We start from the raw sequence: 14,669 nt of genomic DNA on the forward strand, positions 1-14,669 counted from the left end.
TCTTCTTACCTTTTTAAAGATTGCTGCTGGTGCCATTTCAGCTCCATTTAGTGTTCTTAAGAGAAACATTGGCCAAGATGATGCATTCATCCGGAAACCTGTTAAAAATGGGGTTACTGTGGTTGTGCAAAAAATGGCAATGTAATATTAAGAAACAAGTTAGATAATACAGCTTAATATACAGAATCAAATTGTCAGCTGATTTTAACAAATATTTCCCAAATGGCTATTGCAAAGCAGCATCTATTTTTTATTTTTTTAGTTCAAAACTATTTTATATCAAACACAAGTCAAACAGCAACCATAACAGACAACAGGATTGGAGATGCAAGTAAAAATACAAAGCAGAAGTATAACAATTCTCATCCAATACTTAAGAGATACAAATCAAAGACTAGCTATAGACCTCTGTACAGGTTCCCAAATCTGAGACACAATAATTGCCCGATTGGTTTTATCAGTAGCTTGTAAGCAGATTCTGTTTCATGCAACATAGATATATGTCTCAAGAAGGCATGTCCAGGGGAGGAGCCAAGATGGCAGTGTGAACACTCCACAAATTCTGTGTGCCTGGTTGGTCTTTGTTTTATTCCGTTTACCTGACCCAAATGCCTTCAAAAAGGAAGGAAAAGCTCAGGGTTTTCCCCTCAGGCTTCCCGGCTCCCAGGACAATGATCCGAGCAAGGAATTTGTGGTTCCTGCAGTGAAAAGAGGTGCTGCGGAGGTCCACATGGGAGATTCTGGCGAAGGAGTGCTGTTTTTGCCTGGGGAGGAGGTATCTCAGCCCCTCAGACAGTTGCTTGCCACTGGATTTACAGAGCTCTCTATTGCGACAACTGTGACACTGGATGAGGACATCAGACTGGTGCTCATTTCGTAGGGAGTTGCTGCTGGTGTTGGCTCCATTGTGGTTTTACTGTTTGCAGGAAAAAGCTTTGAGTCGGTGATTTCAGACACTATTTCAGACACTACCCATCTGGCTGGAAAATCAATGGATGAATACTAGGGAAGCGTTCACTTTAGCATCCACTGAGCAGGAGCCGATTCCACCTCCGACAAAGTGGAGTTGGAATCGGCTCCTGCACAGCCCTTTGTACTGTCTTCTAAACCGGCGGTGGTCACTCAACGCCATATGGGATCTGATGGCCACTTCTGCTCTGTCTTTTACTGACTGTTCTGCCAAGGTAAAAAAATGTCCCATAGATTGAGAGGTTTTTATCTCAGGATACTTCTACTCAATATCAAGATTCCTCGCAGAAGACTAAAGCCCTGGAAGTTGAATTTTAACAGTTACAGTCCATTAATACTTCTTTAATCAAGGAACAGGAAAGTTTGTCAAGTGGAATATATTGAAAATAACTTAAGACATTTAAATTTAAGGTTCCTACATTTTCCCTGTATTGTGGGTGAGCAACCCTGAGTGACTGAGGAAATATCTGACAAAAATTGTGCATGTCTCTCCAGATAAAATTCCTGTAATTAATACGTTGTCTTTTTTGTATTTTCAATCTGCTACTAGTCAGGAAGCAGCTGCTCACTCCTCTATAGATTTAGTTTGTCTTATGTTGGTATCTTCTTCTCAAGAAATTATTGAAAGAACAACATTATTGGTTTCCTTTATTACTGAATATGAGGTTAGCTATATTATGAGATGTTACTTTAAAAATGTTAACATTATCTTTCTTGGTCAAGTAGCCAGGGTTTTTCCTGATATGGCAAGGGTAACCCAAGAAAGAAGAAAAGGGTTTCTGGCTCTTTGCTAGGAAGTCAGGACTCTTGGAGCCTCCTTCCTATTAAGACACCCCTTCAAATGTGTTTTGAAGTATAGAACAGACATTTTCTTTATACCAGGACAACTTCCTGTTTTCCTAGATTCTAGGAAGTCTACCAGACTTCCATTGAATTAGACTGTGTGTTGAAATGCTGCAGATTTATGTATGCTGTCTCTAGTAAGATATTTCTTTGATCTTTTTTTCCCTGCTTCTTCCCCCAAAATTATTGTGGTCTATAATTAAGAGATCTGAAATGTCAAAGGTAAAGGGTTTTTTTTGTTTTGTTTTTTTAATGGTTTGGGCTGTATTACCATTCTTTTTTCTTGTGTGATCTTATTGTTTACTGTGCAAAGAGGATTTTGTCTGTTAAAAATGCAATAAATATAAAGTTAAAAAAAGAAGGCATGATGAAGCTTTTTCATAAGAAAGCTGTAGCAAACAAATTAATTCATGGTCTCTTTCTTATATATGATTTCTTTTTTTTTTTTTTTGGGGGGGGGGGGGGGAGATGCAATACTATTATGCACCAACCAGAAGAGAGACTTTGTGACAGTCATGCTTGATGATCAAGGTAATGTCAGTGTAAAAAGGCAGTGGGTCAAAGCCACATACATGCCAGGATATTTAGGAGAGACATAACTAGCAGAAAAAATGGAGATGACAATGCCTCTATACAGGTCATTTGTTAGACCTCACCTTGAGTACTGTGTGCAGTTATAGAGAACATACCTCCAAAAAGATATATACAGGCTGGATTTAATCCAGAAAAAATGCTAAATGGTGCAGGTCTATACCAAAAGTGATATGAGATGAGAGTGAGGAGAATATGACAGAGACATTCAAATATATCAAAGTTATAAATATTGACTAAGCAGCAAATGTTTTCATAAGAATGAATGTTCTGAACAAGAAGTTACAGCATGAAACTACTCAGGAGCAACAGAAAAAAAAACGCAGTTGCTTACCTGTAACAGGTGTTCTCCTAGGACAGCAGGATCTTAATCCTCACATATGGGTGACATCATCCGATGGAGCCCGGCACGGAAAACATTTGTCAAAGTTTCTAGAAGTTTTGGCCAGTAAACTGCTACTATCCGCACATCCACATGAGGTTCCCCCTTTAGTCTCGTAACATAGCAAAATACAAGCGAAAAATAAAACAAACCGAAGGTGAACCCAACACCGTGGGGAGGCGGTCAAGATTCCTGAGGACTAACATCCTGCTGTCCTAGGAGAACACCTGTTACAAGTAAGCAACTGCGCTTTCTCCTAGGTCAAGCAGGATGGTAGTCCTTACATGTAGGTACAAAGCTCCAGACTGCCCCACTCAAATAGAAAGACCAACAGCAACCAAACAAGGTGCTAACGAGCACGACACAACTACGGTGCTGCAGGTAAACGGGGGCGGTCTAGGTCCCACAAGATCATGAAGCAAGAAGAGTTGGGTTCAGGACTGGAACAGATTATGAAGCACGGACTGACCAAAGGTACTATCCTGATGGCTGTCCCTGTCTAGGCAGTAATGGGCCACAAACGTATGAAGAGAACTCCAGGTTGCGGCTCGGCAAATTTTCAACAACATGGACTGCACAACTGAGCCACAGACGTCGCCAAAGCCCGCACAGAGTGAGCTTTTACTCTGCCGGCCAGCTGAAAGTCTGCCTACATGTAGCAGAAGGCAATGCAATCTGCCACCCAGTTGGACAAAGTCTGCTTACCCATCGCCACTCCCAGCCTTTTGGAGACAAAGGACATGAAAAGCCAGGTGGACTGTTTGTGGCTCACCGTGCGATCCAGGTAGAACGCCAAAGCCCGTTTACAGTCCAAGGTGTGAAGCATCCGTTCCCCTGGTTGGCAATGAGGCCACGGAAAAAAGGTGGGCAGAACAATGGACTGATTGAAGTGGAAATCAGTCACGACCTTGGGCAGAAACTTGGAGTGCATACGCAAAACCACACGATCATGGAAGAACTTTGTGTTAAGCGCGTATGTGACCAGAGCCTGAAGCTCACTGACCCTACGAGCTGAAGTGATCGCCACCAGAAATATGGCTTTCCAGTTAAGGAACGTCAGGTCACAGGACTGCAGCAGCTCAAAAGGAGGCAGCATGAGTCTTGCCAGGACAACACTGAGGTCCCAGGATATGACCGAGGGCCGAAAGGGGGGGCTTCAGCTGAAGGAGACCACACATGAAACGGCCCACTAAGGGTTGGACCGAAACAGGCATGCCATTGACACCTTGATGGTACGCACTGACAGCGCTAAGGTGCAACCTGATATAACTGGTCTGGAGTCCAGACTCGGACAGGTGCCACAGGTAGTCCAGCAGCTGAAGGAGGGGGCATGAGAAAAGGTCTAAACCATGACCCCCGCATCAGTTGGAAAAGCGTTTCCACTTTGAGCTGTAGGACTTCCTGGTCGAAGGTTTCTGGGACTCCACCAGGACCTGGGAAACACAATCTGAGAGCTGCAAAGGCTGGAGGACTACGCGCTCAACATCCAAGTCGTGAGGGCCAGCGCCCAGAGGTTCAGATGGTTCAGGGTGCCCTGATTCTGTGAGATTAGGTCGGGCGCTGTCCCCAGATGGATGGGGGCCCGCACAGGCAGGTCCTGCAGAAGCAGGAACCAGACCTGCTGAGGCCAAGAAGGTGCCATGAGTATCATTGTCCCCTTGTCCTGCTGAAGCTTCAGTAGAGTCTTCGAGAGCAGCGGTAGAGTGTGGTACGCATACAGCAGGCCCTTCCCCCATTGAAGAGAGAAGGCATCGCAGGCTGGATGGTCGTTCCCTGCTACCAGGGAGCAGAACCTGCTCACCTTGTGGTTGTGAGGGGAGGCAAACCCCAGCGGCGGAACAGTTCGACCACTACCGTAGGGTTGATGGACCTCTTGTATGGTTGGAAGGGCTGGCTTAGGTAGTCCGTGAGCACATTGAGGTGACCTGGCAGGTAGGTCACTCGCAGAGACATCCCTTGAGACAGGGCCCAGGTCCATACTTGCACTGCTTTTTGGCAGAGGAGCAAGTGAGTCTGTGCCACCCTGTTTGTTGATGTACCACATCACGACCTTGTTTTCCATCCGGATTAGGACTTCCTTGAACGACAACTAATCTCTGAACTCCCACAAGGCATACCGCATTGCCCAAAGCTCCAAGAAGTTTATCTGACAGCAGGCTTTGGCGGCATTTCAGAGGCCCTGAAATGAGGAGACCGTTCGTGTGGTCTCCCCAGTCCTGGGGGGAAGCATTGGTAGTAAGGGTCATCTGGGGCAGAACAGACTGGAAGAGAAGTCCTCATTCCAGGTTGGAAAGATCTTCCCACCTGGATAGAGTCACCCTCAGAGGGTCCGTTATTGTGACTGGAGCCTCGAGGTCCTGAGATGCCTGCCACTACTGGGATTGCAGAGTCCATTGGGGCCTCCTCATGCAGAGGCAGGCCAAAGGAGTCACATGGACGGAGGCCGCCATGTGGCCAAGTAGGCAGAGCAGAAGGCAGGCTGGGACTCTTCGACTGTTGCGTACAAGGCTAGCCAGTGAGAAAAGGGTGATCAGCCGGTCCCTGGGCATAAAAGCTTTCGCTTGTGCCGTGTCCAGCCTAGCGCCTATGAAGGGTGCATCTTGGGGAAGTTTATAACAAAACCCACCATCTGCAGGGTCTGCACCATCAAGGCCAGAGCTTGCAAGGCTCCGGAGTGAGATTCGCTCCTGACCAGCCAGTCGTCCAGGTATGGGAATACATGAACCAAGCGACGCCTGAGGTAGGCGGCCACCACCGCTAAGTGTTTGATGAAGATGCGGGGGGCCAATGCCAGCCCAAAGGGCATCAATCTGTACTGATAATGTGCACTCCCGACCACAAAGCAGAGGTACTTCAGGTGGTTGGGGACAATCGCAATGTGCACATATACTTTCTTGAGACTGAGGGAGCAAAACCAGTCTCCTCTTCTGAGGCGCAGGATCAGCATGCCCAGAGAGACCATCTTGAACATTTCTCTTATGAGAAACTTGTTCAATGCCCTGAGGTCGAGAATGGGGCGCAAGCCGCAATTCCTCTTCGTCCGCTGCGAGGAGGGCGGAAAGTTACGTTTGAAGGAGGACCAAATGGGCAGATGATCCCCACGATGGACATGGGGGAGAGGTCTCTGGGAGCCAGCTGAAATGCAGATGGTATCCCTGGCAAATGATACAGAGGACAGCGGTCTGATGTCATCTCTTCCCAGTGACAGGCGAAGCTTAGAAGCCTGCCGCCGACTGAGGGATCTGACGTCAGGGGTATGGCCAGCTAACTTATGCTCCCTTGCTGCCAGTCAAAAGCTTGTGGCAAGGGTTTGCTGGGGGGCCGGTTGTGGTCTAGGCACCCACTGTTGGCGCGGACGGCCCCTGGAACCGGTGCGAGGCGGACAAGTCCGACAGCCAAAGGATAATATTTCCTCTGTCAATAGAAGGGTTTCCAGAACCCTGGCTGAGGACAGGCCCTCCAAGGCGCTAGCGGACAGCTGCTGAAGGGTATCATGATGGTCCTTAAATTGCGCCACCGCATCCCGAACCTGGTCCCCGAAGAGGTCTTCACCTGTGCAGGGGAGGTCAGCTAGCCTGTCCTGGACTTCCGGGGAGAGATGAGAGGCCTGGTGCCATGCCATACACCTGTCGCCAATGCCCACGGCGGCTAAACAGGCTGCCGTCTCAAACACATCGTAGGTGGAACGCACCTCGTATTTTCCCATCTCCAGATCCAGCGAGGCAATGCTAGAAAGGGCTTCCTGCTGTTGTTGGGGGGAGGCCCACCGCAAAATCCTGGATTCGCTTCCAGAGATTGCGGTTGTACTGGGTCATATAGAGTTGATAGGCAGCGATGCGGGCAACCAGCATGGTGCCTTGGAAGATTTTATGACCCAGAGTATCCAACTCCCTATGCTCGCATCTTGGAGAAGCAGAGGTATAGGTACGGGAGCGCCAGGCCTTTAAGACAGATTCCACGACCACCGATTGCTGGAGGAGTTGCCTCCTGTCAAACCCCAAGACCTGTTGCACCAAGTAGGTGGTATCAGCCTTCCTGTTAATGGGGGAAACAAATGGGGTGCGCCCACATGTGGTGGAGGAGTTCCTTAAAGATATCGTGGATTTGCATTTCCACAATTTCTTTGGAAGCGTCAATGAACTGGAGCACTTCCAGCATCTTAAGACTCGCGTCCTCTGTGAGCAGCTGAAAGGGAATGGCCTTAGCCATAGCCCTGACAAATCCCTTGAAGGACAAGTCCTTGAGTGGCGACCGACACTGTTCCTCCGGAGGAGAGAGCTCCAAAAGAGGGTCATTGGAGTATTCCGAGGACGAGTCTGAGTCGTCACCCCAGGGGTCATAAGGCCCCTCCTCCTCACTGGGACCAGCGTGCCGTGGGCGAGGTCCATGCTGGCATTAGCCCTGGGCTCCGAAGGCTTCGGAGGCCTCGAGGGCAATGGCATCAAAGGGTCCCCCAGCATGGAGGGGATAGGCCGTGGCAAGCCAGAGGGATCCAACAAAGGTTCGGGGAACCGTAGGCAAGGGAACATTGTACCGGCTGGAACTTCCTCCTCGAAGGTCCCCAAGAATTGGGCTCGTTCTGGTGGAGGGCATCGAAGGCCCCTTGGGCACTGGCTGCATTGGTAGGTTGCCCAGGACGTCGTCCAGATGCTCCCAGCAGGGGTGCCAACATTGATGGCGGAGGCTCAGGCCGGTGGCACTGGCAGCTCAACGCTTTGCAGCACTTTGAGCACTGCCGACTGCACTCTGCAGTCCAACTCCTCCTGAAAGTCCAGGGTGGCCAGGACTCATGGAAGGGGACGAGGCGACACCGACTCTTCCTTGGGTCTTTGAGGTGGCACGGTGCCCTGCACCAGTGTCGGTGGGAAATGCCTCGGGCTACTGGGGGCACCAGAGAATGGGGCCTCCTATGGCCGGTGTCACTTTGATGGCGGCTCGGCAGCCACCGATGCCGCTTTAAAACCGAAACCGTGTGCCGATGGCGACTGGTGACTATGCTTACCGGATCTTTTCCAGTGCTTGGCCCGGTCTTTCCTTGGTGCCGAGGAAGCTGATGATCCCGATGTCCTGGAAAGCAGGGAGATCTTCAAGGATCGATCCTGCTCTCCCCAGTCCTTGGAGGTACTGGCCAGAGGGACCATGAGGGGAAGCAGGTCGGACTCTCCAAGATCTCTCAGCATCGAAGGGACTGATGCAAGCATAGAGGATTTCAGGGTCCCAAACATTTTTTCCATTTTATCGAGACGTGCTAGACACCCTTTGGGTGTCATCTGGTCGCACAGACAGCACCCCCAGACATCGTCCAAGGCCCCTAGGCAGAGAATGCAAAATTCATGTGGATCTGTGATGGACATGGTCTGCGGGCACTGGGGGCACCGACGAAAACTGTTTCATACCATGAAAAACAACCGGCATGCAGTCGATGACTGACTGACACCGTAATGCGAGGAGTCTGGGATTGACTGCAAAACTTGAGAAATGGCAAAAAAAGACCTACCGTACTGAGGCAGCACAGACCGTGAAGGGGGACCAGATGAGGAATTTGAGAAAAAAGCTCGAGGATGTCAAAGAAAAAGTGGAATAAAGAAGAGCTCCTTGGACAGCGAGGCAACTGCACCGCGGAAGAGACTGAAGGGGGACCTCACGTGGACACGCAGATAGTAGCAGGCTGGGCATGCTCAAGTCTGCTGGTCAAAGCTTCTAGAAACTTTGACAAAAGTTTTCCGTGCCGGGCTCCATTGGATGATATCACCCACATGTGAGGACTACCATCTTGCTTGTCCTAGAATAGTTCTTCACAGAAAACGTAATGGATGCACAACAATTTCGCAGGGATGGTGGTGGTAGAGAAAGCAAATATTGCTTACCTTTAACAGGTGTTCTCACAGGATAGCAGGATGTTAGTCCTCACATATGGGTGACATCATCAGGATGGAGCCCAATCACGGAAAACTTCTGTCAAAGTTTCCAGAACTTTGACTGGCCCCTACTGGGCATGCCCAGCATGGTACTAACCCTGCAGCCAGCAGGGGTCCCCCTTCAGTCTTTTTTGAAAGCTACAGGCAGTGCCGAAAAATAAAACAACAAAACATTACGAACCCAACACCGTGGGGCGGCGGGCGGGTTTCGTGAGGACTAACATCCTGCTGTCCTGTGAGAACACCTGTTACAGGTAAGCAATATTTGCTTTCTCACAGGACAAGCAGGATGGTAGTCCTCACATATGGGTGAGTACTGAGCTGAGGATGTCCGAACATGCACCAAATGTACCCAACGGCATGCAACAGGCACAACAACTGGGGTGGAATTTGGTAGAGGGCATCCTGAACCCCACTGGGCAGGCGGAAGGGTATTGGTACGTCACGTTGGAAACAGGTTACGCAGGACAGACTGGAAGAATCTTGTCTTCCGGCATTCTCTAAGCAATAGTGGGCTGCAAAAGTATGGAGGGAACTCCAGATGGCAGCTCTGCAAATATCAGGAAGCTGCACCGATCGTAGGTGTGCTACTGAAGTCGCCATGGCCTTCACAGAGTGTGCTTTAACACGGTCTTGAAAAGGAATGCCTGCTTGCTGATAGCAAAAAGATATGCAGTCCGCTAACCAGGAGGTTGCTTACCCACAGGTTGCCCTAATTTGTTGGGGTGGAACGAGATGAATAACGGAGTACTTGTCCTGTGGGCAACTGTACGGTCTAGATAAAAAGCTAGAGACCATTTGCAGTCAAGGGTAAGCAGAGCTTGTTCCCCTGGATTGGAATGGGGCCTGTGAAAGGTAGGTAGTATGATGGATTGATTAATGTGAAACTACCTTAGGTAAAAATTTAGGATGAGTGCGGAGTACCGCTCGGTCCTGCAGGAGTTTAGTGTAAGGCGGATAGGTAACTAAGGCCTGTAACTCACTAACCCTGCAAGCTGAAGTGATAGCCAAAAGGAAATCACTTTCCATGTAAGATGTTTTAGGTCACAGGAGTGAAGAGGCTCGAATGATGGTTTCATGAGCCGACCGAGAACAAGATTAAGGTCCCAAGAAGGGGCCGGAGGACGTAAAGGTGGCTTGATGTGGACCAAGCCCTTCAAAAAGTGTGTTACGAGGGGTTGTACCGAAATAGGGACATCCCCGACACCTTTATGGAAGGCGGCTACCGCACTGACATGCATTCTGATGGAAGATATCTTTAGACCTGACTGACAAATGCCAGAGATAGTCCAAAAACCTTGGAATTGGACAGGAAAAAGGATCAAGGGACTGAGAGGTGCACCATGATGTGTACCATTTCCATTTATAGGAGTAAGATTTTCTCGTGGAAGGCTTCCGTGAAGCAATCAAGACACGTGAAACTGGATCTGAAAGGTTAAGTGGCTGAAGTATTAACCTTTCAACATCCATGCCGTCAGAGACAAGGCCTGAAGATTGGGATGGCGCAGGCACCCGTCGTTCTGAGTTATCAGGAGTGGGTCATTTCCCAAGGGAATGTGCCTGCGAATGGAGAGATCCTGGAGTATGGGAAACCACACTTGGCGTGGCCAGTGAGGTGCTATCAGGATCATGGTTCCCTTGTCCTGACGTAGCTTCACTAGGATCTTCGAGAGAAGAGGAAGTGGAGGGAATGCATAGAGTAGACCGGTTGCCCACGAGAGGGAGACTGCATCTCTGGGCTGAGAACCTTTGTTGCGAATGAGAGCGCAGTAGTTGTCCACTTTGTAGTTCTGAGGGGACGCAAATAGATCAGTCTGAGGATATCCCCATTGTTGGAATATTGAGGCAGCTACCGAGGGGTTGCGAGACCACTCGTGCGGTTGGAAGACGCGACTTAGCTTGTCTGCCAGTACATTGTCCACTCCCGGCAAGTAGGTGGCCTTGAGGTACATCGAGTGGGAGAGAGCTTCCTCCCAAATCTGCGCAGTCTCCTGACACAGAAGGAAGGAGCCTGTGCCTCCCTGTTTGTTGATGTACCACATGGCCACCTGGTTGTCCGTCTGAATCAGGATGACTTGATTTGATAGGCGATCCTGAAAAGCCCTGAGAGCATATCACATTGCTCGAAGCTCCAGGAAATTTATTTGGTGTTTGGCTTCCTCTGGAGACCAAGACCCTTGTGTCTGCAAATTGTCCACGTTGGCTCCCCACCCGAGGTTGGAAGTGTCGGTGGTGAGAATGACTTGAGCATCTGGTAATTGAAAGGGCAGTCCCCAGAGGAGATTGAACTGATCTTGCCACCAGGCCAGAGACAGACGGAGTGGGTTGGTGATGTGGACAATGGTCGACAGAGGCTGAACAGCTTGAATCCATTGTGACCTCAGAGTCCAATGCATGAGTTTCATGGCCAGGCAGGCCATTGGAATAACATGTACTGAGGACGCCATGTGTCCCAGAAGGACAAGGAATTGGCGAGCTGTTGCTGTTTGCTGAGACTGCAACTAGTAAGCTAGAGATACGAGTGTCAGCGCTCGTTGTTGCAGCAGAAAGGCTTTTGCCTGCAAGGTATCCAAGTCTGCCCCAATGAACGACAAGGTTTGAGATGGGACTAAAAAGGATTTTTCGTAATTGACAAGAAATGCTAGAGAAATCAGAGTGCGTAAAGTCAAATCAAGGGACGACCGAGCAGCTTGCTGGGTTGCAGCCCTGATTAACAAGTTGTCTAGATAGGGGTAGACATGAACACCTTCTTTCCTGAGGAAAGCTGCGACAACCACGAGACATTTGGTAAATACTCGTGGTGCAGACGCTAGGCGATAGTGCTTGAGGCCAACTAAAAACCTCAGGTACTTGCGGTGAGATGGAGTTATCGCAATGTGTGTGTATGTGTCCTGGAGGTCCAGAGAACAGAGCCAATCTCCTCTTTGTAGAAGAGGTAGAAGCGATCCCAAGGTTACCATCTTGAACTTTTTCCGCTGGAGGTACTTGTTGAGAGCACGTAGGTCCAGAATTGGACGTACTCCTCCCGATTTTTTGGGGATCAGAAAGTACCGGGAATAGAACCCTAGGTCTTGCTGCGAATGCGGAACGGGTTCTATTGCTCTTGACTGGAGAAGGAGGGAGACCTCTTGATCCAGAAGAATGGAATGTTCGGAAGTTCTCCACGTCTGTAGAGGTGGGGAGTCCGGTGGCAGGGCGAGAAAGTTCAGGTGGTAACCCTGAGCAATGATTTCCAGTACCCATTGGTCGGTTGTGACTGACTGCCACATGTTGTGAAAGTGGCACAGTCGACCTCCCACTGGTATGCTTGGCAGAGGAATCCGGCTGCTGCTCTCCAAACAGAAGTCAAAAACCGGAAGCAGGTCCTGGCTGGGGAGCTGCTTGTGGCTTTTGCTTTCGGGCTTGACGAGGCTGAGGCTTTTGATAAGCCTCAGCCTCGTCAAGCCCGAGGCTACTGCTGCGTGGAAAAAAAGAAGACTGACGGGGGACCCCTGCTGGCTGCAGGGTTAGTGCCATGCTGGGCAGGCCCAGTAGGGGCCAGTCAAAGTTCTGGAAACTTTGACAGAAGTTTTCCGTGATTGGGCTCCATCCTGATGATGTCACCCATAAGTGAGGACTACCATCATGCTTGTCCTGTGAGAAAAATAGTAACCAAATTCAAGGCAGCCTGGGATACACAGAGGGGAAAACAGATTAGCTGGGTCTATGGCCCTGCATCAGAAATGAAAATGGGCAGACAAGAGAGCCCTTACAGTCCTCAACTGCCATCAAATATTTCTTGATTACATTTCTAAGAAGTGTTCCCAAGCTATTATAGATCCACTTGAAACATCATTAAATCAGGATTCAAAATAAAATTGATTAAAATTCAAAACTTAACTTAGTAGTGGCTAAAGATGTGCATTCATTTAAATACAAATGGCCATCCCAAAGCAAAAATGGCCATTTCATTTTGTTAAATCCAAAATGAATTAAATGGCCTTGAAAACCCCCAGAAAGTTTGTTTTGTAAAATAGCGCATGCACTATTTGCAAATATTGCGTTATTTTCTAAAACAAATAATGAAATTATACACCCCACCCCCAAAACATTTGGGCCAAAAACATCCCAAAAAGAAAAAGCAAGTTTGCTGACTGTAAACTGTTTTTCATAGATAAGATGAATCAGCCTTGACATGTGGATGTCATCTGATGGTGCCGATAGACCTTTCTCTGTAGCTCAGTAGAGCTTTTAGTACTGAGAATGTGCATGCCAGTGCATGCACTGTCTTGTGAACCCCTTAGTCTATCACAGATGTTAGTTTTAGCTAGTTTACATTCCAATGAGATAGGTGGGTATTAAGTATGGCTAATTCATCCTGCTATCTATAAAGAATGCCATTTACCTGTCAACAAGCAAGGCTGAATTAGCCATGACATGTGGGGAGTCCCAAGTTGAGGGATGCAACAGAGCACTTACTGAAAAAGCAACCCAGATCATACCATGGAGAGTAGACTACTGGGTGAACAGGCTATGCAAAACTGCTTGTCCAAATTTACTATCGCTTCTTGATAGGTTGTCCAAACAGTAGTTGGATGTACAGAAGACAAGCTGCAGCTTTGCAGATGGCTACAATGGAGACAGGACAGCAATGATCTGACCTGACATGGTTTGGACCAGATGCCATGGTTGGATCATAAAGCTTTTTTTTTTTATTAAGAGAGCAGATTAGGGAAATGGGAGGAAGGGGTGAGAGGCATATGGAAAGTGGGGTAGGGGAAATATTGAGAATGTTTTTGATGATCACATGGATAACTTAGTACCTAAGGAGACAGAAGCAGGTGTACATGCGTTACTGGTGCAGTGGGATGAGTAAGTTCGGTGTTAAATGATATAACTCAGATGAGAAGGATTACTATAGGTAAGCAGTGGATGGGCTGGCTTACGCCAGAACTTAGGGAGTTGACAAAAGGGCTCCAGCGCTTAGAGCATTGGTGGAGAAGAACTGGGTTACAGTCAGACCATATAGGCTGGAGCAAAGTGGCCAATAGATATAGGAGGTTAGTGCAGGATACAAAGAAAAATGCTCTTTCTGCTTTTATAGGATCATCCGAGACTACAAGTAAAGAGATCTTTGGGGTAGTGGAGACTTCTGCTTAAGGAGAAGACAGATTTGGTGGGAATGCCAAACTATTACCTTTTGATTTTTTTAGTAGTAAAGATTAAGGTTTTGCTCCAAACAATTATAACTGGGTGGACATAATATAGTTCAGGAGCAGAAAAGCAGGGTGATGGAATTAGGATATCTGTAGTTGATCAGTTGTGTGAGTTCCAACGAATTAATGCTGTGGGGGTGCAAAAGATTCTGGGGGCAATGAAGCCTACAGGTTGTCAACTGGACCCCAGTTTATAATTTAATTAAAATACATTGTCAGGAAGAGGATTATAGTTGACTAATATTATAGTATAGTAGGGTAACTATAAGATGGTTTTATTCCAGACAGTTTGAGGTGGTTTGTGGTAAAGCCAATTCTGAAGAAATCTCATTTGGATCCAACAAAATATGAAGTCAAATTTCTAATTTGCTTTTTTTTTCTTTCCTTCTCCCTAGGGGTGGGGCTGAAGAGTGTAGAGATCTGTGCGCTGCCGCCGGCGGCCAGGCCGGCGGGACCGAAGAATGGAGAGACGCTGTGCCCCACCGCCAGAGGCCAGGCCAGCGACAGCTGCAGAATGAAGAGAAACTGCACGCCGCCGCTGGCGGCTGAAGAGTGGAGAGACCTGTGCACCACCGCCGGAGGCCAGGCCGGCGCGGCCGAAGAGCGGAGAGACCCTGAGCACTGCCAGAGGTCAAGCCAGCGGCGGCTGATAAGCGGAGGCCAGGCTTATTGGGCCAAACAATGAGAAGAGGCTCCGTGTGTGTGTGTGTGTGTGTGTGGTCGAATAAGTGCCTGGGTGCGTGGTACAATGGGTGCATGAGTGGCAGCTTT

At 48.5% G+C, this 14,669-nt stretch overlaps 1 protein-coding gene across 10 annotated transcripts in view; it reads right to left on the reverse strand.

Annotated features, from left to right (window-relative positions):
- The window catches only part of SCML2 (Scm polycomb group protein like 2), a 282,901-nt gene that overhangs the window by 170,660 nt on the left and 97,572 nt on the right, over positions 1 to 14,669 (reverse strand). For all 10 annotated transcript variants that reach the window (XM_029603334.1, XM_029603332.1, XM_029603329.1 and 7 more), the window contains one exon: positions 10 to 98. In XM_029603334.1, the coding sequence (XP_029459194.1) occupies positions 10 to 98 (89 nt within the window). The remainder of the gene's footprint in view (positions 1 to 9; positions 99 to 14,669) is intronic.

Source organism: Rhinatrema bivittatum, chromosome 5 (assembly GCF_901001135.1).
Source record: "Rhinatrema bivittatum chromosome 5, aRhiBiv1.1, whole genome shotgun sequence".
NCBI lineage: Eukaryota > Metazoa > Chordata > Amphibia > Gymnophiona > Rhinatrematidae > Rhinatrema > Rhinatrema bivittatum.